General features: G+C 39.4%; 1 protein-coding gene and 2 pseudogenes across 1 annotated transcript; all 3 read right to left on the bottom strand.

Annotated features, from left to right (window-relative positions):
* Positions 1-1,568: 1,568 nt before the first annotated feature.
* On the bottom strand, positions 1,569-2,245 carry LOC122103945 (annotated as a pseudogene).
* A 15,354-nt stretch (positions 2,246-17,599) lies between these two features.
* Positions 17,600-18,547, bottom strand: LOC122103943 (olfactory receptor 15-like). Its single transcript, XM_042674626.1, has one exon. It carries the CDS (start codon positions 18,545-18,547, stop codon positions 17,600-17,602), a length of 948 nt encoding a protein of 315 aa, XP_042530560.1.
* Positions 18,548-24,065: 5,518 nt separating this feature from the next.
* On the bottom strand, positions 24,066-24,992 carry LOC122103942 (annotated as a pseudogene).
* Positions 24,993-25,282: the final 290 nt, after the last annotated feature.

Raw genomic sequence — 25,282 nt, 5'->3', positions numbered from 1 at the left:
TGAGTAACTAGGATTACAGGTGTGAGCCACCAGTGCCAGGCCTCATTGAGTTTTTTAATGTGCTGTTTTCATATATACCTGAAATGTGTTGCAAAGTTACTCTTCCTGTTTTTTTCTTTCCCTTCACCTTCTACTCTCAGTTTGACTTATGTTTTGTTTATGTATATAAACAATTATACGCATATACATATATATGTGTGTGTGTGTATATATATACATATATATATATAATCTCATTAGAATGGCACCATCAAAAAACAAGATCAAGGCTGGGAAGGTGGCACAGTGGTAGAGCGCTTGCTTTGCATGCATGAGGCCCTGGGTTCGATTCTTCAGCACCACATAAAGCAAAAAGAAAAAAGCCGGAAGTGGTGCTGTGGCTCAAGTGGTAGAACATTAGCCTTGAGCTGAAGAGCTGAGGGACAGCGCCCAGGCCCAGAGTTCAGGCCCCACGACTGGACCCCCCCCCCAAAAAAAAAGATCAAATGATTTTGAAGATGCATATATATATATATATATATATATATATATATGTATATATATGGTCAAAATAGAATAATAAAACTTGATAAAACATTTGGGAAGTCCAAATGGGGAGAAGAAAGGATGGTGGTGGGAGTGACTAAGCACAAGATGCATATAGATGGACATGTTAAAATGAAACCTTGTTGCACATTAATGATTATATATAGGATATATATGCATATACTCTATAAGGGCATGTGTATATGTCTTGCATATGTATATATACATATATGTAAATATGTTTTATATATGTATATATGTTATTCCTCTCTTTGTAAGATCAAATACCTCTTTCTAGAGACAGAAAGGGAGAGAGAAAGAGAGGGAAGAGGGAAGGACGGAGATGGGGACTTGAAGTTAACTGTGGGATTGTTTGAGAATTGATGAGATGAGAGGGACACAGGAAAAGTAAAGAACAAAAAAGAAATAATATTGAAATGTATTGTGCCCACATATATGATGGTGGCACAAAGAAACTCACTGAAAGCTATTGACAATAGGAGGGTAAGGGATGCTGAGAATCAGAATTAAATGAGGTTCATCTGAGAACATAATACAGGCATGTGTGAATTATCACATAAAAACCCATTGTGGCATTAATATATATGGGAGAAAAAATTCAGAAAAAGTAAAAACATGCCTTGCTTAGAGGTGGATACCAATAGTAGGGGATGTCTAGTGAACAAGATGAGTAAGGGGTTTGAAGTATTTTATATGCATGCGTGGGAACAGAACATTGACAATTGTTCAAATTCTTTTAAGAAATGGAGGTATCTAAAAAGAAAAATGTAGTATAGGTCTCATACTATAGAATATTCCAGAAGAAAGAATTTCTTTAGTCATCACCGTGGTAAATCTTGATGTTTATGGACACTTATTTGGGAAAGTAGATCTGTCAGTATGATCTGAAGTGTGCAGAGGGTTGTTACATGAACATGTGGATGTTTGTTGCAGGACACAGGCAGATCATCTGGCTTTGAAAGCCTTCTTCCCACCATGGAGTTGTAGGATCCTCTTCCATGCTGCCTTCACATCCTTGTTTCTCAGGGTACAGATAGTAGATTGAGTAGTGGAATAATGACACAGTAGAATAAAGACAGGAACATGGCATTAGTGCTGCTGGAAGGAGGCTGGATGTACATGCAGGTGCCTGGTCCAAAGTATAACCACCAAGTGGGAGCTGCAGGTGCTGAATGCCTTGTGCTTTCCCTCAACTGAAGGTAACTTCAGCACAGTCATGGTAATGAACTTGTAGGAGATGAGCACCATCAGGGGAGTGATCATTCCAAAAGGGATAGCACCAAAGATCAAGGTGAGGTCATTAGCAGTAGTGTCACTGCAGGCCATCTTAATCAGAGCAGGCACTTCACAGAAGAAGTGGTCCAGGCTGTGATGCCCACAGAGGGGAAGCTGGAGAGTGAGTGGATCCTGTATCAGGGAATTGGCCAGGCCACTGGACCAGGATACACATAGTGGCCACACACATGCATGATGAGACTGTATCTGAGAGGATGACAGATTGCAATGCAGTGATCATAGGCCATTACTGCTAACAGGACACATTCAGTACAACCTATCCAAAGGAAGAGGTAGGCCTGTGTGATGCATCACCAGGAGGAAATTTTCTTCTCTGGGCCCCAGAGGCTGGCCAGAAGCTGTGGACAATGTTGCAGGTGATACATAGGTCCAGCAGAGCGAGATTGCTTAGGAAGAAGGACATGGGTGTCTGGAGTCTGGGCTACATCATGGAGAGAAGAATGATGGAGCTGTTTCCAAGAAGTGTGAGGATATGGGAAACTAGGAACACTGCAACCAGGGGAATCTGCAGCCATGGATATTCTGAGAAGCCCAACAGGACAACTGTGTTGGGGAAACTCACATTTTCTCCTGCCATGGCTTTCAAGGAAAGAGAGCCTGTGAGGATATACATGGCTTTTTCATTTCTAAAACTCCATGGCAACATCCCATACATAGTCCATGGTTTAGTAAAATTATACCCATGATTGTTTTGATTAGTACTGTAATTTTTTCATGATGCCATATAGGAGTCACATATCATTGACTTTCAGGTTAGGTTAGAGCTGGAATATCCTACACCCAATGGGAACCCTACAGAGGCTTGGTCAATTCAACTAGGAATATGTTTATATAGAAACTTCTCCTTTTCTCTGCTCTCTCTCCTCTGATATTTCTTTTTAAATCTCCTCTGCCATTTTTTTCTGTCTTCCCATCGATTCCCTGCTTTTATGTCATATGGAAGTAATTTTCACTTTGTATACAGCTGTCACAAGTGGAATTATTATTATTATTATTATTAATTGTTTGCGGGGTTTGAACTCTGAGCTTGGGTGCTGTCCCTGAGCTCTTCAGCTCAAGATGAGTGCTCTATCACTTGAGCCATAGCACCACTTCTGGTTTTCCAGTGGTAAATTGGAGATAAGAGTCTCATGGACTTTCCAGCCTGGGCTGGCTCTGAACTGTGATCTTCAGAACTCAGCCTCATCAGTAGCTAGGTTACAGGCATAAGCCATCAGTGCCTGGCTCTAGTTTTAATTTTTAATGTTTTGAGTAAGCACCTTGCTTTCCTGGAACTTGAAATCTCCCTGCCTCTGACTTTTGAGTGCCAGGATTATCTGTGTGGACTCATATGTTTAGCGTGCAATTCCCACTTTGGAAAACTGATTGACATTGTATAAAGTTTATATACTTCATATATAAATATCAAAACATTACATAATTCCCTACAATATGCAAACATTTTAGGCAATAACAAAAGAATAAAAAATAAATAAAGACAATGAAAAAGAATTCATTGTGCATGTCTAGAGGAAGAACAGGTACTCTCAGGCTTAGAAAGGGTGAGAAGATCTTGTGTTTGTACCACTGTGATCAAAAGCAGGAAACAGTCAACAAATATCTGATAACTGGAAAACAGAGTCTTTGTATCATCCTGGCTCCTGCAAGCTTAGCACATGCTATTCTGGGAACACACTGCCTGCTTTAAGTGAAGGTTGGTTGGGCTGCTGCTACCATGCTAGAAGTTGAGCTTGATGAAAATTATCCAAAACTCTTGGCCCAGACTTCCCTGCTGAAGTCACAGCCTTTGACCAGACTCCAGAATTCCAGGAATTTTATGAGACAGATTGACAGTGCAGCTGTGGTCAAGGTGGGAGGTGAAGTCCTAGAGCTTCCTACTTTGCCAGCTCCCAGAATACTCTTCTGGTCATGAAGTTCTTGTACCAGTTTTTGCCTTTCTATCTTAATTCTTTCTTTCTTTGTTTGTTTTTAAATCTTAAGTTTTCCTTCCTTAATTTATTTCCCTTTTCCTCCCTTTTTCTTTATGTTTCTTCACTTTTTTCCAATGATGCATTACCACACTTGTGTAGGCTGTGGATTTGAAGATTCATAATTTCATTTCCATTTTATGTCCTTCCTCTTATAGGCTAGTTCCCGTGTTATCCTTCCAATATCACAAAATTAGTATATTCCATATGCCTTTTTCCACCACTTAGTTTATGTTGACTTATCAATCTCTACTTTGCCCCATATTCCCTGATAAAAACTTGGAATAAACCTCCAAGTTATGGATGTCATCTGGTTGAAATTGATGGCTTTCTATTTTATTTTACTTGCTCTTTTCTTCATAAAAACTGAAGAGGGTCCAGCAGATGCCTTTCTGATGTCAAACCAGATGCTTACTCCTTGTCCCCATGCAAACTTTTGTTGTACTGCACTTTCTGCATAAGAATCAAGAAGAACTACCTAACAAGCTGGAGACTTCAATATTATTGGACACTCAAAGTTAGCTGTGTTTGCATGTTTCTCCTATCAGATTCTTCATCAGTCCTTAGAAGAATTCATCCTGTGTTTTCTTTGTATTCAGATGTTTGCTCTTTATTCCTCTCTTTGTGAATTATTAGATCACAATGGTAGGTCTATGGATCTCATCAGCTTCATATTTTTACTTAATTTTTTTGAAGTGATTGTCATGGTCTATCTTTTGCTAGATGAGCACTCTATCTCTTGAAACCCAGTATGGTTCTACCTCTTGAACATAAGTATTTAAACTGTTCATATTTGCTTTTCAAGAAAGAACTGGATGATAATTATGTATACATCTTGCTTTTGAGAACTTCTTTGCTTCTTATACTGTTGTGGAAGTACTAAACATTTCTGTGGAACACAGCTGACATAAATTCCTGAAGATGAGGCTTTTCCCTTCCAAGTTTAATAACAAAATCTGCATGAAGAAAGGATGATGCCGAAAGACACCAAGCAAACCAAACATTAGTATTGCTACTTGACAAAAGCACGACTGTCCTAATGGCATGTTGTTCTCTGTAGCAATCACTTTGGTTTCTAAAAGGAAAATACTCATAAAAGGATAGACTGAGTTCATCTAAAGACTTCATTATCATCTATTGTGCAACTAATATTGTCTTCGAAAACTCATAAATTGAGGCACCAAATGACTGTTTATGAAAATGGGGTTTTAATAGGTGATTGATGACAATGGAGGTCACACAAGGTCCCAATGTCATAGGACAGGCACCTTAGAGAAAGGGAAGGTCTCCTTTTCTTTCTCATCTGTCTGTGAGAAATGTGAAATGTGAAAATGTGGCCTTTTCAACTAGGAAAAAAGTCTCTACTGGAAAGCAAACCCTAATAAAACATCAGTGTAAGACTTCATTCTCCAGAACTCTAGAAAATGTTATTTCTGTTTCTTACACTCTATCATTTGTGGACTATCTTGTGACAGTTCCACCTTATTTACTTGTAATCTTCATTATATATCTATCCTGTAGTCTTCTATATTTTAAATTTCATTAATAGCATTTCATTAGTATTTTATTAATTTCTTTAACAAAACCATGCATTATAATGTTGGAACAGATACCACTTATCTCTTGTGATCTTCATTTTTTGTGTATGTGGGTGTGTGTGCACATGTGCACATGTGTACACACATGTACCAGGCTTGAACTCAGGGCCTAAGTACTGTCTTTGAGTTTTTTGTTCCCTCAATGCTAGCACTCTACCTTTTGAGCACAGATCAACTTCCATGTTAATTGGAGGTGAGCCTTATGGACTTTCCTACTCTGGCTGGCTTTGAAGTGTGATCCTCAGATTTCAGACTCCTGAGTAGGAGTCTGGTGTAAGATTACAGGTGTGAGCCTCCAGTGCTCAGTGTGTTCTACATTTTGAGATCATATTATCTAACAAATGTATAGGATATACTTCAATTCTTTTTTCTGATCCTGAGGCTTGAAGTCAGGAACTGAGTGCTATCCCTGAAGTTTTTGCTCATGGGAAGCACTCTACCACTTAGTCCACACCTCCATTTCCTGCTTTTTTGTGTGGTCAATTGGAAATAAGTCATGGGCTTTCTTGCCTGGGCTGGCTTCAAATTGGGATCCTCAGATCTCAGCCTCCCGAGTAGCTAGGATTACCAACATGAGCCATGAGTGCCTGGCTAGGAATCAACTATTTTTAACAATCAAATATTAATTTGGGACATAATTTCATGATGGTTAAAATATGATTTAGATTTTGGAAAATATTATAAACATTTATGTTTCCTTTATGTTTAAGTGAAAGTTGATACAGTAGAATTAGTAGAAATTATAGAATTATTTTTTATTATAATCACTGATATTCATAAAGAGAACATTAGAACAACTAGGAATAAGTACCTTGTATTATCACATATATTTAATTCTTTAGGCTCATAGACATTATCGCACAGTATTTTTAGTCAACTTGTGAATGTTAATAGTCCTGTAAATCCTTAAAGATCAGAAATAGTAACCTCAGATATGGGGGGAAAACATGCAGAGATACAGAGGAGGAAACAGAATCCTGAGACCAAATAATCACTAAATTTGGGGATAAAGGCTGAAGAAATTTAGAATCAAGGCTTAAAGAGTTTGAGACATTTTGAGAAATTGTGATTGGGAATATCAAAGATAGATTAATACAAGCAATCACAAAATAGCATGTTTTGGAGGATGAAATATGGATATTGATGTGTTTCCATACCATCTACCTGGTTGGGATGTGTGCTGTAGAGCAGCAAGCATAGTGTTTATATTTAGAACATTTATGAAATCATGCTCTGCCAACAGGTAGTATATGTCATAATATAGGGTATTGGACTTTAGTACTTTGAATCTCAGACATTTGGTCTAAAATATAAGAAATTCTGTTCACTTCTCAGGCTTTGGAGAAGACAAAATGTACTAGCAGCATGTGTGGACTAAGAGGCATGAGGATGGTCTTCGTGAGTAATGAACAGAACCACACTATAGTAAAGTGAGCCTATGGAGAAAGATGTCTTGCATGGGAAAATTCTTTTTACATTTCAACAGCCATGGAGATTGTGCAATTTAGTTAACATCCAACCAAATCTACATTTCCTCATTTCCATAGTAAAGGCTATCACAACTTATATACTATTTGCAATTAATCAGTTGAGGCTAAATTAGTAGTAAACCTAGGTAGTAGATACAAAGGAAATATGCAAAAGAAAGTAGAATTATGCTGAAAGAAACCAGAATTTTATCTAGCTGCTGTGAGAGGCTATATATATATATATTTTTTTGGGTCAAGTCGTGGGGCCTGAACTCTGGGCCTGGGCGCTGTCCCTCAGCTCTTCAGCTCAAGGCTAGCGCTCTACCACTTGAGCCACAGCTTTTTTCATTTTGCTTATGTGGTGCTGAGGAATCGAACCCAGGGCCTCAGGCATGCAAAGCAAGTGCTCTACCACTGAGCCACCTTCCTAGCCCGAGAGGCTATATTTTTGTGAGTCTATAGTTCTCTTTCTTTGATGAGTCCCTGCCTGGTCTTGGGATGAGGGTTATGATGGCTTCATAGAATGAGTTTGGTAGTAAACTTTCTCTTTCAATTTCATTGAAGAGTTGGAGGAGTATTGGTGTGAGCTCTGCTTTGAAGGCCTTGTAGAATTCCGCTGTGAAACCATCTGGTCCTAGGCTTTACTTAGATGGGAGGTCTCTTATTGCTGTTTCTATTTCAATGCTTGATATGGGTCTGTTAAGATGGTTTAACTCATCTTGGTTTAGTTTTGGCATGTGGATATTTACTAGGAAAAGGTCCATTTCTGCCAAGTTCTCAAACTTATTAGCATAAAAGTTTGAGAAGTATTCCCTTATAATGTTCTGAATCTTGGTTGGTTCTGGGTGATGTTTCCATTCTCATCTCTGAGTTTATTTATTTGAGTTTTCTCTTCTTTTTCTGATAAGATTTGCTAATGGTCTGTCAATTTTGTTAATTTTTTTGAAGAACCAACTCTTTGTTTTGTTGATTCTTTCTATGGTTTATTGGATTCTAAGTCATTTAATTCTGATTTAATTTTAATTATTTCTTTCCATCTACTGGATTGGGGTTTATCCTGCTGCTCTTTTTCAAGGAGGTTCAGATGTCTCATTAAAATGTTCACCTCAGACCTCTCCAATTTGTTGATGTAGGAACTCAGAGCTGTAAACTTGCCTCTGAGTACTGCAGTACTCAGAGGAGCTGGTAATTTGTGTACTCATTTTTGTTGAATAGCATGAACATTTGAGTTTCATTTCTAATCTCTTCCATGACACACTGGTGATTCAACAGTGTGTTGTTCAGCCTCCATGTGTTACAGGACTTTCTTTGGTGGCTTTTGGTGTTGAGTTCTAATTTTATTCCCTTGTGGTCTGAGAGAATGCAAGGTATAGCTTCAATGTTTCTGAATTTGGACAAGTTTGCTTTGTGACCTAAATGTGGTTTATTTTGGAAAATGTTCCATGTGCTGTTGATAAGAACGTGTATTCTGATGTTGCTGTGTGAAATATTCGGTAGATGTCTGTTAAATCTAGTTGATCTATGCAGTTGTTTAGGTCTGCGGTTTCTGTTTGTTTGTTTTTTTTAACTGTATTTTTTTTTTTGTCTTTTCTTTTTTGGTACTGGGGATCGAACGCAGGACGTTGCACTTTCTAGGCAAGCGCTTTGCCACTGAGCTACATCCCTGCCCAAGATCTGTGGTTTCTTTGTTGAGTTTTTGTCGAGTTGATCTTTCTAGTGGGGAGAGTGGTGTGTTAAAGTCCCCAACAATTAATGTCTTTGGATCTATGTTAGATTTGAGGGAAAGTAATGTTTCTTGGATAAATTTGGGTGCTCCATTGTTTGGCAAATAGATATTTAGAATTGTAATATCCTCCTGAAGGAGAGATCCCTTAATTTGTATGTAGTGACCTTCTTTATCTGTTATCACTAATTTTAATTTGAAGTCTATTTTATCTGCTATTAGGATTGCAACTCCTGCCTGTTTATGGGGGCCATTTGTTTGGTAGATTTTGTTCCAGCCTTTCACTTTCAAAATATATTTGTTTTTATGGGCGAGGTGTGACTCCTGAAGGCAGCAGATAGAAGGATCTTGCTTTTTAATCCAACTAGACATTCTATGTGGCTTAATTGGAGAGTTAAGTCCATTAATATTGAGAGATAGGACTGAGAGGTATTTGGGAGTTCCTGCCATTTTATTCACCTTCTTGGGGGCTGCAGCAATTAGGTTCTTCCTATGGTTCTTGGATTCTCAGATTGGGTGTGGTTTCTTGGCCTTTATTGTGGTCATGTTGGTTCTCTATGTGGTGGACATCTTTAAGTATCTTTTGTAGGAATGGTTTGGTGGAGATATATTGTTTCAGTTTTTCTTTGCTATGGAAGGTTTTTATTTAACCTTTGGTTATGAAGGAGAGTTTAGCTGGGTACAGTATTCTTGGTTGATAGCTGTTTGTCTTTAAGGCATGGCATACATCATTTCAGGCTCTTCTTGCTTTAATTGTCTCTAATGAGAAATCTGAGGTGATTCTAATTGGTTTCCCTTTATAGGTGATTGATCTTTTCTCCTTGACAGCTTTAAGGATCTTTTCCTTGGTCTGAATTGATCCTGTGTGGATTATAATGTGACGGTGGGATGTCCTGTTCTGGTTTGGTCTATTTGGGGTTCTAAAAGCTTCTTGTATCTGGATCTGCATGTTTGGAAAGATCTCTGCTAAAATCCTGTTAAACAAATTTCTTAGCCCATTAACTTCTGTCTCTAGGTGCTTCTCTATATGCCTTCAATTCCTGAGATTCGATCTTCTGCATGGTCTAACCTACTGTCAAGACTTTCTACTTTGTTTTTTATTTGTTTTCCTTCTAACTGGTCGGTTTTGATGGCTTTAAATTCTTTGTTGGAGCTTTGTTTTAGATCTTGGATGAACTTCTTTACTTCCTTAATTTGGTGTTCAGTGTTTATTCTCAAATCACTTAGTTGATTGGTTATGGTTTCCTTGGACTCCCATTCCTTCTGTTGGGCTCCACTCAGCATTCCCTTTCTGGTCTCCCTGACTTCTTTCAGCTGTCTGTTTATGAATTCCATGAATGCCTGTATTTATCTTCGTCTATTCTCATCCCGCTCTCGCAATTCCTGTATTACTCTTTGATTAGCTTCCTAACATTCACATAATTCCTGTATTTCTCTTTCAGTGTTCTCAGCCTGTTCATGCCATTCCTGACTTTGTCTTTGTCTGTTCTCAACCTGCTCATGCAATTCCTATCTCTTTGACAGATCTCAACCTGCTCATGCAATTACTTTATTTCTCTTTGAGTTTTCTCAATTTGCTCACGAAATCCTGTATCAATCTTTGAGTAGCTTCCTCACGCTCATGAGCTTCTTGTATTGATCTTTGGTTTGCCTCATTTTTCTCCCTATCATGGTCACACTGAGTCCTTTGCAGATTTTCAATCTTTTCATTCACCATGGTTACCATTAGTGTTTCTAGACCTTTTTGGGAACTCTCCTCTAGATTATTCATTATTTGTTCTGTCACCTGATTATCATGAGTGGTAGTTGAGATACCCAGACTTGCCATTTTTCTTGTGTTTTTTTTTTTTTTTTTGGTCAGTTGTGGGGCTTGAACTCTGGGCCTGGACACTGTCCCTCAGCTCTTAAGCTCAAGGCGAGCGCTCTACCACTTGAGCCACAGCATCACTTCCAGTTTTCTAGTGGTTTATTGGAGATAGGAGTCTCATGGACTTTCCTGCCTCGGGTGACTTTGAACTGCGATCCTCGGATCTCAGTCTCCTGAGTAGCTAGGATTACAGGCGTGAGCCACTGGCACCCAACTTTTCTTGTTCTGCCCATTTGGTACGAAACATCAGTTTTGTGCTAGAAAACTATTTTTTTTAATTTAATTTAATTTTATTTGTGAACATACTGTACAGAGGAGTTACAGTTACATGGGCAGGATAATGCGTACATTTCTTACCAACCATTGCAGCCTCCTCCTTTGTTTACCCTTCACATCCTAGAAAACTATTTTAAGGCAAGCATCAACCAAAAGTCCTGTAGTTGCACAGTCAAAAGTCTGCAGATACAATCTAGTTCAATAGATACAATCTATTCAACATCAAACAACTATGTATTAACGGGCTATGAACAGCAAAGGGGAATTTAGCAAACCAGAAATTATTAGGTTTAGGGAGAAATGTGGGGAAAAATAGGATGAGAGGGATGTGGAAAGGTAAAAGGAGAGTGGAATTAACCAAGTCCTAATCTCAAAGAGGGAAATGGATTGGACAGAATGGTTGGAGAAAGAGAGAGAAGAGAAAAAAGAAAGAGACAAGAAAATGAAAGAAAAATTTAAATTTAAAAGTGAAACACTTAAAAATTATGCAAGTTTAAAGATGTAATATTGAGAGAAGAATGGGGATAGGATGAGAGGAGTGGAGGGATAGAAAAGAAATATTAAAAACTAAAAAATAAAAATACTTAAAATATTATATAGGTATAAAGAGATACTACCGCTATTAAGGAATTTAAGCCTAAGAGTTTTTGAATTGAGTAATAAATTTCTGGATTAAGTGTGCACACAATTGGGAATAAGGTCTTATAATCGACAACGGGTATATCTGAGGATGAGCAGAACAGCAATTAAGGCATGCAAAAAAGAACAAAAGAGAAGAAAAAGTGAAAATAATGAGAAAGAAAGAAAGAAAAAGGACCAAAAGGTCAATAGAGATAAACAAGCATCCACACACATATACACCTAAAATAAAAATTATAAAAGGAAGAAAACAAAAGATTAATAGAAAACAATTTCTTTTAAAAAATTAAAAATTAAAAAAAGTACTAAAAAAAGTTCTTTTATTTTTTTTGGGGGGGGGATGGGTGGATGGGAAGATCCTGTATCTCCCTTGTGTCCGTAACCAGTCTCTTGGTGGAGTCTCTGGTCTGCTTGTGGTGTTTGGTTTTTCTGTGGCTTGATTGCTTTCTTAAGCCAGTTTGTTTGGGCAGGCAGAAAAATGCTCTGTTTTACCCAGGATTTCATGATCCTCCTTCCAGGCTAGTTCAGTGGGAGGGAGATCTGCTTTGAATATCACACAAGAGGGAGATGGCTGTTCCTCTAGTTTGGGGATGCTGTGATGAGGCTAGGTTCTGGGTAGAGTTGAGGCCTTTCAGCAAACAGTAGCTTTTCCCTGAGGGGCTAGCTTCTGAGACACTCACAGAGCCCAGACTGGAGCCATTCTCAGGGTTTATGTTTACTGAATTTCAATTGATTGTCTAGGCTGCTGTAGGAAGGGGCAGCCTCTGGCTCTGTTTACCCAGAGAAGAAAACCTCTCCTCCGGGGGTGGAGCTTTCTCTGCCTGGGCTGGGTGACTTTCCCCTGGGTGGAGCTGAGCCTAGCAAGTCGGGTCAGGTTCCTATGACCTGCTATTACTCTTTTGTTTTCTTCCAAGGCCTGAGTTGGAGCTAGCTGCTCAGTCGGGCCTTTGTCAGTAGATCTCCAGTAGTGGAGGTGGGGTAGGGGTGGGAAGAGGGGTGACCTTCCCTCCTCTGCTCCCTGAGAAGGAGTGAGGATGTCAGGGTTTTACTCACGCCCGAGTGTTGGTTCCTGGGTTGTCTCTGGTCTGTTATCTGTAGGATGAAGATATCTGCTCCTTGACAGTTCTTGCTGGTGTTGAGTAGAATCTGCTCGCTTGCTGCATCTGGTGCCTTTGTCCTGGACTCTCTGTGTTGTAGGTATGGTGGCTACGGCTGCGCCACAGCCGCTGCAGCTGGGGCTGCTGGCAAGTGCTCCAATCTGTCTCCTTGCCTGGATTTTCCCTCTCTGGCCAAACTCTCTGTACTGTGATGGCACACTTGGTGTGATTCTCTGGCCCAGGACTGTTCACTGCAACACTAAAACTGCTTTCTATGTGAGAGCTTGTTTAGCCTCTATCTTCTCCTCCGCCATCTTCCCGGAACTCCACTCTTTTTTATCTGGATGCTGGAGAAGAAAGAGATGTAGAGAGTGAGGAGCCATCAATGGGGATGTTAAATGATATATGTTTTCTGTTTTTAGAGGGCTGGAAGTGAATGACAGAGCAGCAGGTCTAACCAGAATCCATCCAGAAGGGAAAATTTGATGGCACTGAGGGGTCTCCTGAGTTTTATTTTTTGGATCCTCTGAGACATGTGCAATTACAAGTAGCTGATTAACGCAGAGACTAAGTTTGTAGGAAGGAGAATCCTAGAGGGACTTCTGCTTCTTCTAACTTGTTATTTTTGAGTCTTTTTTTCCCTCTGGAGGAATTGGTTTGTGCCAGCTGTATGAATTAATCTGAAATAATGAAATTGTTGCTGGGTGCTGGTGGTGCATGCTTGTAATGAATAGTTCAAGCTAGTAAGGAGACTGAGATCTCAGAATTGCAGATCAAAGCCAGCCCAGGCAGAAATGTCTGTGAGACTCACCTCCAATTAATCATTGAAAAGCTGAAAGTGGAGGTGTCACTCAAGTGGTAGAGTACAACAAGTGGCCTGAGCACAAAAGCCAAGTGAGAGTACATGACCTTGAGTTCCCAGGAGTTTCAGCTCCAACGCTTTGGCATCTCATCAACATTTATTATAATAATAATATAATATAATAATATAATTATAATTATAGTAGTAGTAGTATTACTACTACTATTATTATTACTATTATTTTTATTTTTAATGTACTGGTTCTGGGGCTTAAACTCAGGTCCTGGACACTTTTCCTTAGCTATTTGCTTAAGGCTAGCACTTAAGCCAGAGCTCTAGTTCCAGTTTTTTGCTGGTTAAGTAAAGAAATGAGGCTCATGGACTTTCATTCACAGGCTGGCTTGGAACCCCAATTCCCTTAGCCCCTAAGTATGTAAGATTACAGGCATGACCCACTGACACTCAGCTAACATTTGTTATTATCTTATGAGAATGTTAATGCAAGACTTCCTCTATGTAAAAAAAATCACTTCATTCCTAGTGGTTTCAAAATTTTCTCAGTTTCTTTTCTAGTGTGATTATAATATGCCTTTGAATATCTTTTTGAGTTCATTCACCTTGCATTTGTTGTTTCTTGTCAGTCATTAGCTCAATATTTTTGTTATAGTATGTGCCAATGTTCTCTCTATACTTTTCTCTTTGTTCTCCTAAGATACTGCCAATGCTATGTTGGTTAGATTGTTGATGTTTACAGTTCCTCATTTCATTTTCTGCAATATATTTTTTGATGATTTCTTTCACCTATATTCCAATTTGCTGATTTTATCATGTTCTGCCTTTGGATTTCTCTACTAGATGTAATTACCATTAATTACATCTTATTTCCAAAGTATCTTTTGTTTACTTTTATGTTTTTTTATTATTAATATTTCCATTTTGTTCATATCTTAGCTCTCTTATTGTTGCAGATCCCTCCCTCCCTCCTTTCCTTCCTTCTTTCCTTCCTTCCTTTCTTCCTTCTTCTTTCTTTCCTATCTCTCTTTCCATTCCCCCACCTCTCTCTCTCAGACTCTTGAGTAGCTGGATTACATGTGTGGGGCAATAAGAATTCTGGCATTCTTTTATTTAGCTTTTAAAACCATCGGGGGAAAATATTTTGTCCAATATTTTTACTATATTTTAATTTTATTAGCATGAATTGTACAAAGGAGTTTCATTGTGATACAATTTATACATAATATATTTTGATTAAATTAAATTCATTTATGTTATGGTGTCCCGTTTTTTACAGTTTTTTCCCTGGGTCTCATTGTGCTGTTTCCAAACACATATTTAATGCAGTATTCACTCCCTGTTCACCCTCTTTTTCCCAAGTATTTTTTATTTTTATGTTTTTTATTGTAAAAATAATGTACAGAGGGGCTACAGTTACATGAGCAAGAAAATGAGTACATTTCCTATCAAACATTGTTAAATTGTTAACATATCTTAGCTATAGTAAATAATACTGTGATAAACATAGTTGTGCTGGTAGCTTTAGTATACACTTTTCTAATTTGGGGAAGGGAATGGAAAAAACAAAATGCTTAAAAAGGGATACAGATTGACCCATGAGATGTACAAGACACTATGTTGAAAATGAACTTTACAACTTGTGGGGGGGAGGTGGGGTGGGAAGGGATGGTAGGAGAAAAACAAAGGAGGAGGTAACAATGCTCAATAAGAAATGTACTCATTACCTTATTCATAAAACTGTAACCCCTCTTTTCAATATTTTTACAGTAAAAACATATAAAAATTGTTAGCATACATTAATTGTACAAATGCATTTCATTGTGATTTTCTATACATGCATATAATGTACTTTGAATAAATTCACCCCTCTGTTATTCTTTCATAAACCTCCTCCCTCTTCTACCCTAAAGGACAGTGTGTGTGTGTATGTGTGTGTGTTCTGATAGAAATTTTGGGATTTTTAACTCTGAGCTTGCACTTTTGCTTGGCTGTTTTATTATAGCTGGTGTTCTACTATAGGGCCTACCTCCAGTTTAGCTTTTTTGCTGGTTAACTGGAGATGGAGTCTCAGAGAATTTCCTACCTGGGCTGTCTTTGAGCTGTTATACTCAGATCTCATGCCTATTAAGGCATGAGCCACAGTGTTCCCAACAGGATAGAAAGAATTTTGATCAAGATAAATCAAATTCATAAGCCAAACCAAGAGCAACATAGGTTGCAAGGTTTCTCTCATTTGTGGTGGCTAGGATGATCCATAAGTCTAAAAGTCAATACAGTAGGTAGCAATCAAGTGTTTACAAACGAATGAACTGAAGTGTAATAGACTCTATGGAGAGAACAAATATTGTAATTCTTAAAAAGTCTAAGTCAGTGTCCAACAAAATAAGTACCAGGAAATGGCTACTTGCAAGAGGGGGGCATGGGGCCAAGAGGGGAGGGGAAGAAGAATGAAGAGGGGAGGGGGGATAATGCAGACAAAATTAAATGCATATACCACAGAGCTGAGATATGTAAGAGAAGGGCTGTGTTGAAGGAGTGTGAAGATGCCCAAGTGATGACACCGATCAAGATGCATTGTACACATAAACTGCTTTGTTAAATTGTAAAAATTTCAATACATAACTTATGATTAAGATAAGCAAGTGAAGGGGTGTGCTGGGAGAGATGGGTAGAATATTGAAAGGGATGATGTTGACAGATGCACCGTATTCATAAACTGCTTTGGTAATTGGCAACTCCTTTGAACAAGTACTTAAAGATGATAACAATATTAAAACAAAGAAAAATGAAACTCAGAAAGGCGAATATTGTAATATTTTGCTGATATGTAATATCTGGAACAAAATAATGATAACAATCACAGCAGTAGAGCCTTATTGCTTCAGTGTTTTTCAACAATGGCTATTGGATGGTACCTGGTAAAGGGACTGCTTTGGGCAGCATTAGAAGGAATGAAGTTCTCCTGCATCCCATAGATATGTGGACCACACTTCTCCTCCTGTTAAAAACCAGCTGACTTGCCTACCCAGATGGAAACTGTGTTATTCTGGGTCCTTGCAGTATATACAGGCATCCAGAGGATGACAGTGGGCAGTGGCAGTCAGTCCTGGGCCTTTGATAACTGGGCTAGTGACACAAGGTTCACAGAAATACTCTTTCTGGGGCTGGGAAGGTGGCTCAGTGGTAGAGCGCTTGCCTTGCATGCATGAGGCCCTGGGTTCGATTCCTCAGCACCACATAAGCAAAAAGAAAAAAGCCGGAAGTGGCGCTGTGGCTCAAGTGGTGGAGCGCTAGCCTTGAGCTGAAGAGCTGAGGGACAGAGCGTAGGCCCAGAGTTCAGGCCCCACGACCGGACCCAAAAAAAAAAAAAAGAAATACTCTTTCTCCAGTTTGATTCTGACACTTACCATCAGTTTTACTGGCTCTATTGAGTACCAGTATTATTTAATACCAGCCAGTGCCTGCCATTGATATTCTGATCAGTCCTGCTGACGCCCACTTCCAGAGCAGTGTTTTCCTTTCCAACTCTTCTTTCTTTTTGTTCCCATTGTACCACATCAGAAGGTGAGTTGAGAGAATGTCTTTATTGGGACATGATGTTATAACATCAGCAGTTTAGTGAGGAGGGTATTTCCAACTTGCTCACAAAGGAATTGAGTAGCCTGCTTGTATGGCCAGAAGGGAGAAGGGACAAGGACACTTCATCAATCACAATGGTCCGCTCATGATTGCACCAATCATGGTACAATCTATTAGACAAACAAAGGACTGTGTTTTCAGCAATCACAGGTCTTCTACTGGGCTTGAAGTCCAGTACATGCTGCTTGCTGTGGCAGAGCCTTCTGAAGACTAGGTCATTTTGGTATAAGGGAAAATCTGGCTGCCTGGTTGTTAGTTCTTAGTTCAAGGCAGCTATAGTCCTGCAGAATGGTCAATTAGAACGTTAAAGAAAAAAACCTTCAAAAAAGCACTTAAAACAAAAACTTATCAGTAATATTTATTATTATTATTAAGACTTTAATAGTGTTAAATTTCTGTCCTCAAGCCTGTATAAGAGGTGGGGCTTACCATAAATCAGTTGTGTCTGTGGAGGGCAATATGTTAGAGAAGCGTTCAGTAAAAGCACATGGCCCTGTTGGAGCTCTCAGAAGATAGAGTATCCTAGAAGAAATATTTCTCTCGCCATCATGATGGGTAACCTAGATATTAATGGACACTCATTTGGAGAAATAGAGCTGCCAGCACGAACTGAAGTGTGCACAGGGTTGTTACATTACTTGTGGTAGTTTCAGGACAGAAGCAGATCATCTGGCTTCACAAATATTCCTCCCACGCTGGGGTTGTAGGATCCTCTTCCATGCTGCCTTCACATCCTTGTTTCTCAGGGTGTAGATGAGTGGATTGAGTAGTGGAGTGATGACACAGTAGAATAAAGACAGGAACTTGGCATTGGTGCTGCTGGAAGGAGGCTGGATGTACATGCAGGTGCCTGGCCCAAAGTACATGGTGACAACCACCAAGTGGGAGCTGCAGGTGCTGAACGCCTTGTGCCTTCCCTCCACGGAAGGTAACTTCAGCACAGCCCTAGCGATGAGGGTGTAAGAGATGAGCACCAGTATGGGTGCCATCACTCCAAAAGGGATGGTACCGAAGATGAAGGAGAGGTCATTAGCAGTAGTATCACTGCAGGCCAGCTTAATCAGAGCAGGCATCTCACAGAAGAAGTGGTCCAGGGTGTGATGCCCACAGAGGGGAAGCTGGAGGGTGAGTGTGGACTGTATCAGGGAATTGGTCAGGCCACTGGCCCAGGATACAGCTACCAGCCACACACATGCCCAGTGATGCATGATGAAACTGTATCTGAGAGGATGGCAGATTGCCACATAGCGATCATAGGCCATTACTGCTAACAGGACACATTCAGTATAACCTGTCCAGGTGAAAAGGTAGAGTTGTGTGATGCATCCCCAGGAGGAAATTGTCTTCTCTGGGCCCCAAAGGTTGGCCAGAAGCTGTGGCACAATTGTGCAGGTGATGCATAGGTCCAGCAGAGAGAGATTGCCCAGGAAGAAGTACATGGGTGTGTGGAGTCTGGGCTCTACCATGGAGAGAAGGATGATGGAGCTGTTGCCAATGATGGTGAGAATGTGGAAGATCAGGACCACAGCAAAGAGCGGGATCTGCAGCCCCGGATTCTCTGAGAAGCCCAACAGGACAAATGTGTTGGGGAAACTCACATTTTCTCCTTCCATGGCCTTCTGATTTACATATATATATATTTCTAAGGAAAGAGATAAAGCTTGAGGATAAACATGGCTTTTCTATTTCCATAACTCTGGCCCTGTCTCAAGCCTCCTGTTGTATTGATAGGATAATTCCTCTAATAGTAAGAAGTCTTAAGTATTGGGTGATTCTCTGTCATACCACCCTATGCTCTGCTCTGAAGTAGGGATAAAACCAGAGCTGGAATATCCTAAACATAACAGTACAATCAGTTCAATAATTAAAAAAAATATTTCTCTTTTCTCTTTCTTCTATGTCTTTATTAATTTCCCTTCTGCTATCATTTTCATCTTCCAGTCTATTCACTCAGCAAACTCCTTTCCTGTCACATGGAAGAGGTCATGTTATCTTTTCTTCTAGCATGTCTCTTCTTGGAAAGTTGTTAAAGGAATTTCTACCCAGGGTTTCTTTTCAGTCCACTTGGAATAAGGGTGCTACAGGCTCACACAACAGATTTGAGTTTGAGAATATTCAAATAGCTACCTCGTTATGCAATTTTTTTTCTTCTTGAAAGAGAACATCAAATGAGACTGATTTCAGAACCTTGGATTTCCAGTCAGTTATTGTAATAGTATAATACGCAGAACATAAGGTCAAGCACACCATATTTATGTGTAGTATATTTAAGTGTAAATATTAATGGTATTGTGTGTCTGTATTGTTCTCCATCACTAACATTCAAGCCTAGAATCTGTTCATCTATCAGTCTAAGTAGCCCTAGTAAACAATATCTCCCTGTTCATCTGTACATCCCTATCCCTAGATGCTGTCACCCATCATTTCACTTTTTAATCATCATTTTGCTATTCATGATTCCAACTAGTCTCCACACTTCAGAGAAATTGAATCGGACAATAACTGCTATTTTTTCTATTGCCTTTCTTTCATTTAAATAATATGCAGATTCATCTATGTTGTAGCCTTTGTCAGGATGTTCAACTTTTAGAAGGGATGTGTAGCATTGTATTCTAGGTGTATATTGTATCTTGCTTATATATTACTGTCAGCTTCCATATTTTTATTGTAATCCTATAAACATGATTTTAAAAAGACTTGTTTGAATTTCTGCCTTCAATTCTTTTGATGGCATACACAGAAATAGAAGTGTATTTACCTGTCAATTTGCCTCTCTCTCTAATCTAATTTGATCACAGTCTACTAGGACTTAGTTCAAAGTATGTTTCAAAGTATAACTTTGTTCACAAAGACCAGTATTTACATATGCAGTTTCTTTTGGATACTTTGTTTCACAATTCTTGTCTCCAAAATAGAAAAGGGAAAAACTGAAGCCATGAAACATTATAGAACTGTATCACCTGGAAGTCCCTTCTGCCAGAGATAGTAAGCCTTCAACAATGGAGGTGGTGTAATAACAATAGTGGTGCACACAAGCACAAATAATGATCAGGGAACAAACATATCTTTGATACTTGGAGGATAGGGAGTTCTGAGACCAGGTGCTCAGCTGACTGCTATGGGCTTAGGGTGGAGTGGGGCTGGGCTACTTCTATCTAGGTAAAAGCTCAGCTTGGTTAAAATGAACTACAATTCCAATTTGTCTGATGAAGTCATAATCCAGGTTTCAGAGTTCCAAGAGATGTAGCTTACCACTTCTGCTGTGTGGTCTAGGTGGGAGGCAGATTTCTAATGCTTCCTACTCTGCATGCTTTCTGGATCCTCCTGGTCTTTCCACCTTTCATGGGCTCTCTTTCCTTATTATTTATAATGAATTCTTGTTTCTTTATTTTATTCCCTTTTCTTTCCCCCTGTTTTCTCTGTGCTTTTCTGAGTTTTTCTTCTGGTACTGGGGTTTGAACTAAGAACTTCTAACTATTGTTAACCTTTTTTCTTCAAGGCTGGGGTTCTGCTTCCTGAGTTACACCTCCATATCTGGCTTTTTGCTGGTTAATTAGAGATAAGAGTCTCAGATTTGTCTGCCTTGGTTGATAACAAACTGCAGCCCTCAGATGTATACCTCCTGCAGAAGTAGGATTACCGATGTGAGACATCAATGCCTGCTCATCGTGTGTGTGTGTGTGTGTGTGTGTGTGTGTGTGTGTGTGTGTGTGTGTGTGTGTGTGTGTGTGTGTGTGCTGGTACTTCAGCTTGAATTCAGGGCCTCAGACTCATGCTTAGCTTTCCCCCTCAAGTATGGTGCTCTCTTCTACTTGAGCTACCCCTCCATGTTTGGCTTTTTGCTGGTTATGTGGAGGTAAGTGTTTCATAGATTTATCTGTTTGGGCTGGCTTGGAACTGGCATCCTCAGAAAGAAACCTGAGTAGCTAGAATTTTTAGCCACCATGCCTGGATTAAAACTTTTTTTTAAATTAGTGTTGTCTACAGTTTCATTTTGATTTCACATCCCTCCCTTTATAGGAAATTCATCCTGCCCTAACAATATTGCTTACTTAGAACATACGATGCTTAGTTTTGTGTCACTTTATTTTGTGGTCAGGTGGTCCCCATCCTTTCCTGTGCTTCGTGAAGTCTTTAATTATTGAGATTTAGCTCCTATTATCTCAGAGAAGCAGTCACAGCCTGGAGTGGTTCAAATGATGAGGACTGCACTGATGGAAGATGGCTCTCTACTACTACAGCCACACTACCCATCCTATATTCACTTGTGAAAGTTTATCAGATTGGGTCATGCTAAATAAATAACAGACATACCCTTAATTTCATTGCATATCACATTGACGTGTACTTTTAAGTTTAAAAATTAGAAATGTTACCTTTTTGTTTTTTACAACTAGACTAAAAGAGATTGATTAGTAAGGGGAAAGGTTGCCTATGCTGAGAGCACTGGGAGATTTCTTTTCGTATGGCACAATCATACTTCAGGCCACTAGTCACCATGAACTTTTTTGTGTGTGAGTTTGCCAGTATTGGGGCTTGAACTCAGGGCCTGGATACTACTCTTTAGGTTTTTTTTCAGTCAAGGTTAGCATTCTATCCCTTGAGCCATACCTCCACTTCTGGCTTTGTGCTAGTTCATTGGAGATAAGAGTCTCTTGGGTTTATCTGTGCTCTGCTTGAGTTGGCTTTGAATCTCAATCTTAAGATTTTAGCCTTCTGATTAGCCAGGATTACAGGCATGAGCCATTAGACCTGGCTACAATATGAACTCCCCTCCCCCACTATTTGATGTGTTGATTGTCTTTTCTGTCATATGGACTTTTAAAAAACATATTAAGTAGTTGTACAAAGAGGCTTTCCCATATAAACCTTTGATGTACTTTCTGCTTGTGAATCAGAAACAGCATCATTAGATGTAAAAAGTTAATATTATATAAGGATTCGAAAAGAGAGAATGCAGAATTCCTACATCAAATGCTCACTTATTTTGTGAATAAACACTGGGGAAACCCAGAAGCAAGGCTTTACCAAAGGGCTGAGACATGTTGAAAAAGTGTGGCCAACACTATTAAATATAGGTTAATTCTAGCCTAATAGAAAACTTGCATGGTTTTGGAAATGGGGTTATGATAGTCATTGGTTGTTGCACCTCAGGTGTGGATGAATGGCACATATTTAAGGATGGTGTTTACACTTTGAATGACTCCACATCCATGTAATGCCATCCATAAACACAATGACCCTCATGCTTTAGGGAAAAGAAGGTTAGCAGCTCCATTTCAGTTTTGTTACACTGAACTTTGAGGAATCATAGTCACTTCTCAAGCCTGAGAGAGGATAAAGTGTTAACCAAAGATATTAAAGATTTTATTCTAGAATAACAAATGTATAAAACAAAATTAAATGAAAATATTCCCAAGGAAAAGAATGAGTGTGGTAAGTGAGGCTTTTGTTCCATAGAGCAAATATTGGCGTTCAAAATCCATAGAACCTCACACAAATTAGTGTTTCTAACTGAACCATTTCTTCATCCCTAAAACAAATGTTTATCATGATCTTTACACTCTTTGAACTTAATCAGCTGGGGCTAACTAAATGGTGAACCTGTGAAGTAAATGTAAATGTTTTGCACATGAACATTTATCCCTTTTTCTTCCACAGTAAATGGGCAGAAGATTGCTTCTCCCTAAAGTAAGCACTGTTTCCTGTTTCCTTCAGTCTCTCAATGCTTTCGTATGGACTTTTTGTTTTTACCTTCCATTTCCAAGAATGGCCAACCCTCAGTTGCTACGTGGGAAGAGGGGAAGATATTCTTTAAAATTCAGTGGGGAACCCATTGGAGAAGAAAGGAGCTTAACACATGTGTTTGAGGCTTATCTGTCTTCCTTCTTACTTACCTGGAGTTTGAAGAAGGAAGAGGCATGGACAGTGAAGAGCTGGCACTAGGGCTGCTGAGATCTAGATCTGAGTGCTCTATTTTTTCTGTAGAGGTCTTGGAATTGAGTTGACATAGTGGAATACTAGTCTGAATCTAGCTAGAAGAGACAATTTCAGGACTTAGGGGGCCCCTGAGACTTACTGTTTGAATCTTCTGAGACTCAAACTACTATTTCAAGATAATTAATCCAGGGGCTAGAGGAACAATCTAGAGGGATTTTGTCTTCCTTTAATTTTTTTGTATTTAAAATAATCTTTTCCCTGGGGAAGATGCTAAAGGGTGCTTCACACAAAAAAAATTATAAGAGAATAATAACCATTAAAATATTTCTAGAGTTGAGTTAGGAATGTGGCTTAGTGGTAGAGTGCTTGCCTAGCATGCATGAAGCCCTGGGTTCCTTTCCTCAGTACCACATACACAGAAAAAGCTCGAAGTGGTACTGTGGCTCAAGTGGTAGATTGCTGGCCTTAAGCTAGCAAAAGAAGCTCAGGGACACTGTCCAGGTCCTGAGTTCAAGCCCCAGGACTGGCAAAAATTTTTTTAAAGTCAATGGGCAGATAGAACTTTTTCATCTTCAGAGGAGGAAGCCAGGAACTCTTGTCACACAACAGAAATAGCAGGCATTAATGAGATGTAGGCATGAAGCTTTCATTGAATAGCAAGATCCATCATGACACTGTTGCTTCTTAGTTTTGCTCCCAAGAGCATTAACCATTTCAGGGATATTTAAATTTTTATTATTAAGTGTTTGTACAATGAGATTATAATTGCAACAAGAATTGTAATTATTCTTTGATTTTCCCCCATCATGTTCCCCCATTAACCAGTCTCTTGTGGGTTTTATCTTACTGTTTTAGCAGTGCAAGCATTCAAACTCGGGGTCTTAAGCATATAAGACAAGATCTTATCATTGGAAAACATCTTATAAAGGAATGGATCTGAAAAAATGGTGCTATTCACTCTAGTATAATGTATTCATTGTGTTGCTCATTTTGTCTGTGGAGTGCAATGTATTTGGGCAAGGTTATGAATCACTCTATCAGAAATCTGAGAAGATAAAACTTTCTGTACAAAAGAGTTTACACAATTAGCACAGGGGTTAACCTTGACATCTGGGAACTCTGTCTATGAGCTAATGTGCATCATGTGGAGAAGCAGAACTGCTAGCTTGTGGTTTTTAGGACACAAGCCGATCACTTGGCTTTGAAAAACATCGTCACACTCTGGGGTTGTAGGATCCTCTTCCATTGCTGCCTTCACATCCTTGTTTATCAGAGTCTAGATGAGTGGGTGGAGCAGTGGAATAATGATACAGTAGGACAGGAACTTGATTTCAAAACTTTTGGATGGGAGGCTGGAGGCACAATTAAATACCTGGCTCGAAGTATATGGTGACAACTACCAAGTGTGAGCTGCAGATGCTGAGTGCCTTCCCTCCACTGAAAGTAACTTAAGCACAGCTTTAGCAATAAAGGTGTAAGAAATGATTACGAGCAGAGGGGCAGTCATTCCAAAAGGGATGGCTCCCAAGGTCAAGAGAGGTCATTAGCAGTGGTGTTACTACAAGCCAGTTTGACCAGTGCAGGCCCTTCACAGACGTAGTCCAGGATGTGATGTCCACATACATGAAGTTGAAGGTGAGTGTGGATTGGAGCAGAGAATTGGCCAGGCCACTGGACCAGGATGTAGCTGCCATCCCACAAACATGCTCAAGGATTCATGATAAGGCTGTACCTGAGGGCCCGGCAGATTGCCACATAGCGATCAATGGCCATTACTGCCAACAGGACACATTCAGTGCAGCTTGTCCAGTGGAAAAGAGAGGCCTGTGTGATGCATCTGAGTAAGCAATTGTCTTCTCTGGGTCTCAGGGGTTGGCTAGAAGCTGTGGCACAAAGGTACAGGTGATACATAGGTCCAGCAGAGATTGTCCGGGAAGTAGTACTGGGTGTCTGGAGTCTGGACTCTACCATGGAGAGAAGGATGATGGAGCTGTTGCCCATGAGCGTGAGGATGTGGGAAGCCAGGACTACTGCAAGGGTGAGGATCCGCCACCATGGATACTCTAAGAAGCCCAACAGGACAAATGTGTTGGGGAAATTCACATTTTTGCCTTTCATTCCCTCTCCCTTATTTATACCTGGAAAGAAAGAGATAGATTCTATAGATATGTATGGATCTTGAATTTCATAGTTATGAAATTTTATGAGCATGCTGAAATCTTCAACTACTTTGGTGGGACAATTTTTTTAGTATTTGATTTGCCTGTAATTATTAAAAGTTCTGTAAATTTGGGTCCAATCCTGTGTAATCCTTCCTTATTAGATTACATTGAAGGAGAGATAAAACTGCATTATTGCAGACTTGATATTTTCCTCAAGATCGCAGCCAAATAAAATGTGTCTATTAC

This window comes from Dipodomys spectabilis, unplaced genomic scaffold (genome assembly GCF_019054845.1).
Source record: "Dipodomys spectabilis isolate Male_0828 unplaced genomic scaffold, ASM1905484v1 ptg000019l, whole genome shotgun sequence".
In the NCBI taxonomy this organism is placed as follows: Eukaryota; Metazoa; Chordata; class Mammalia; order Rodentia; family Heteromyidae; genus Dipodomys; species Dipodomys spectabilis.
The sequence above is the reverse complement of the archived record's forward strand: the minus strand, read 5'-3'. Positions and strand labels throughout refer to the sequence as shown.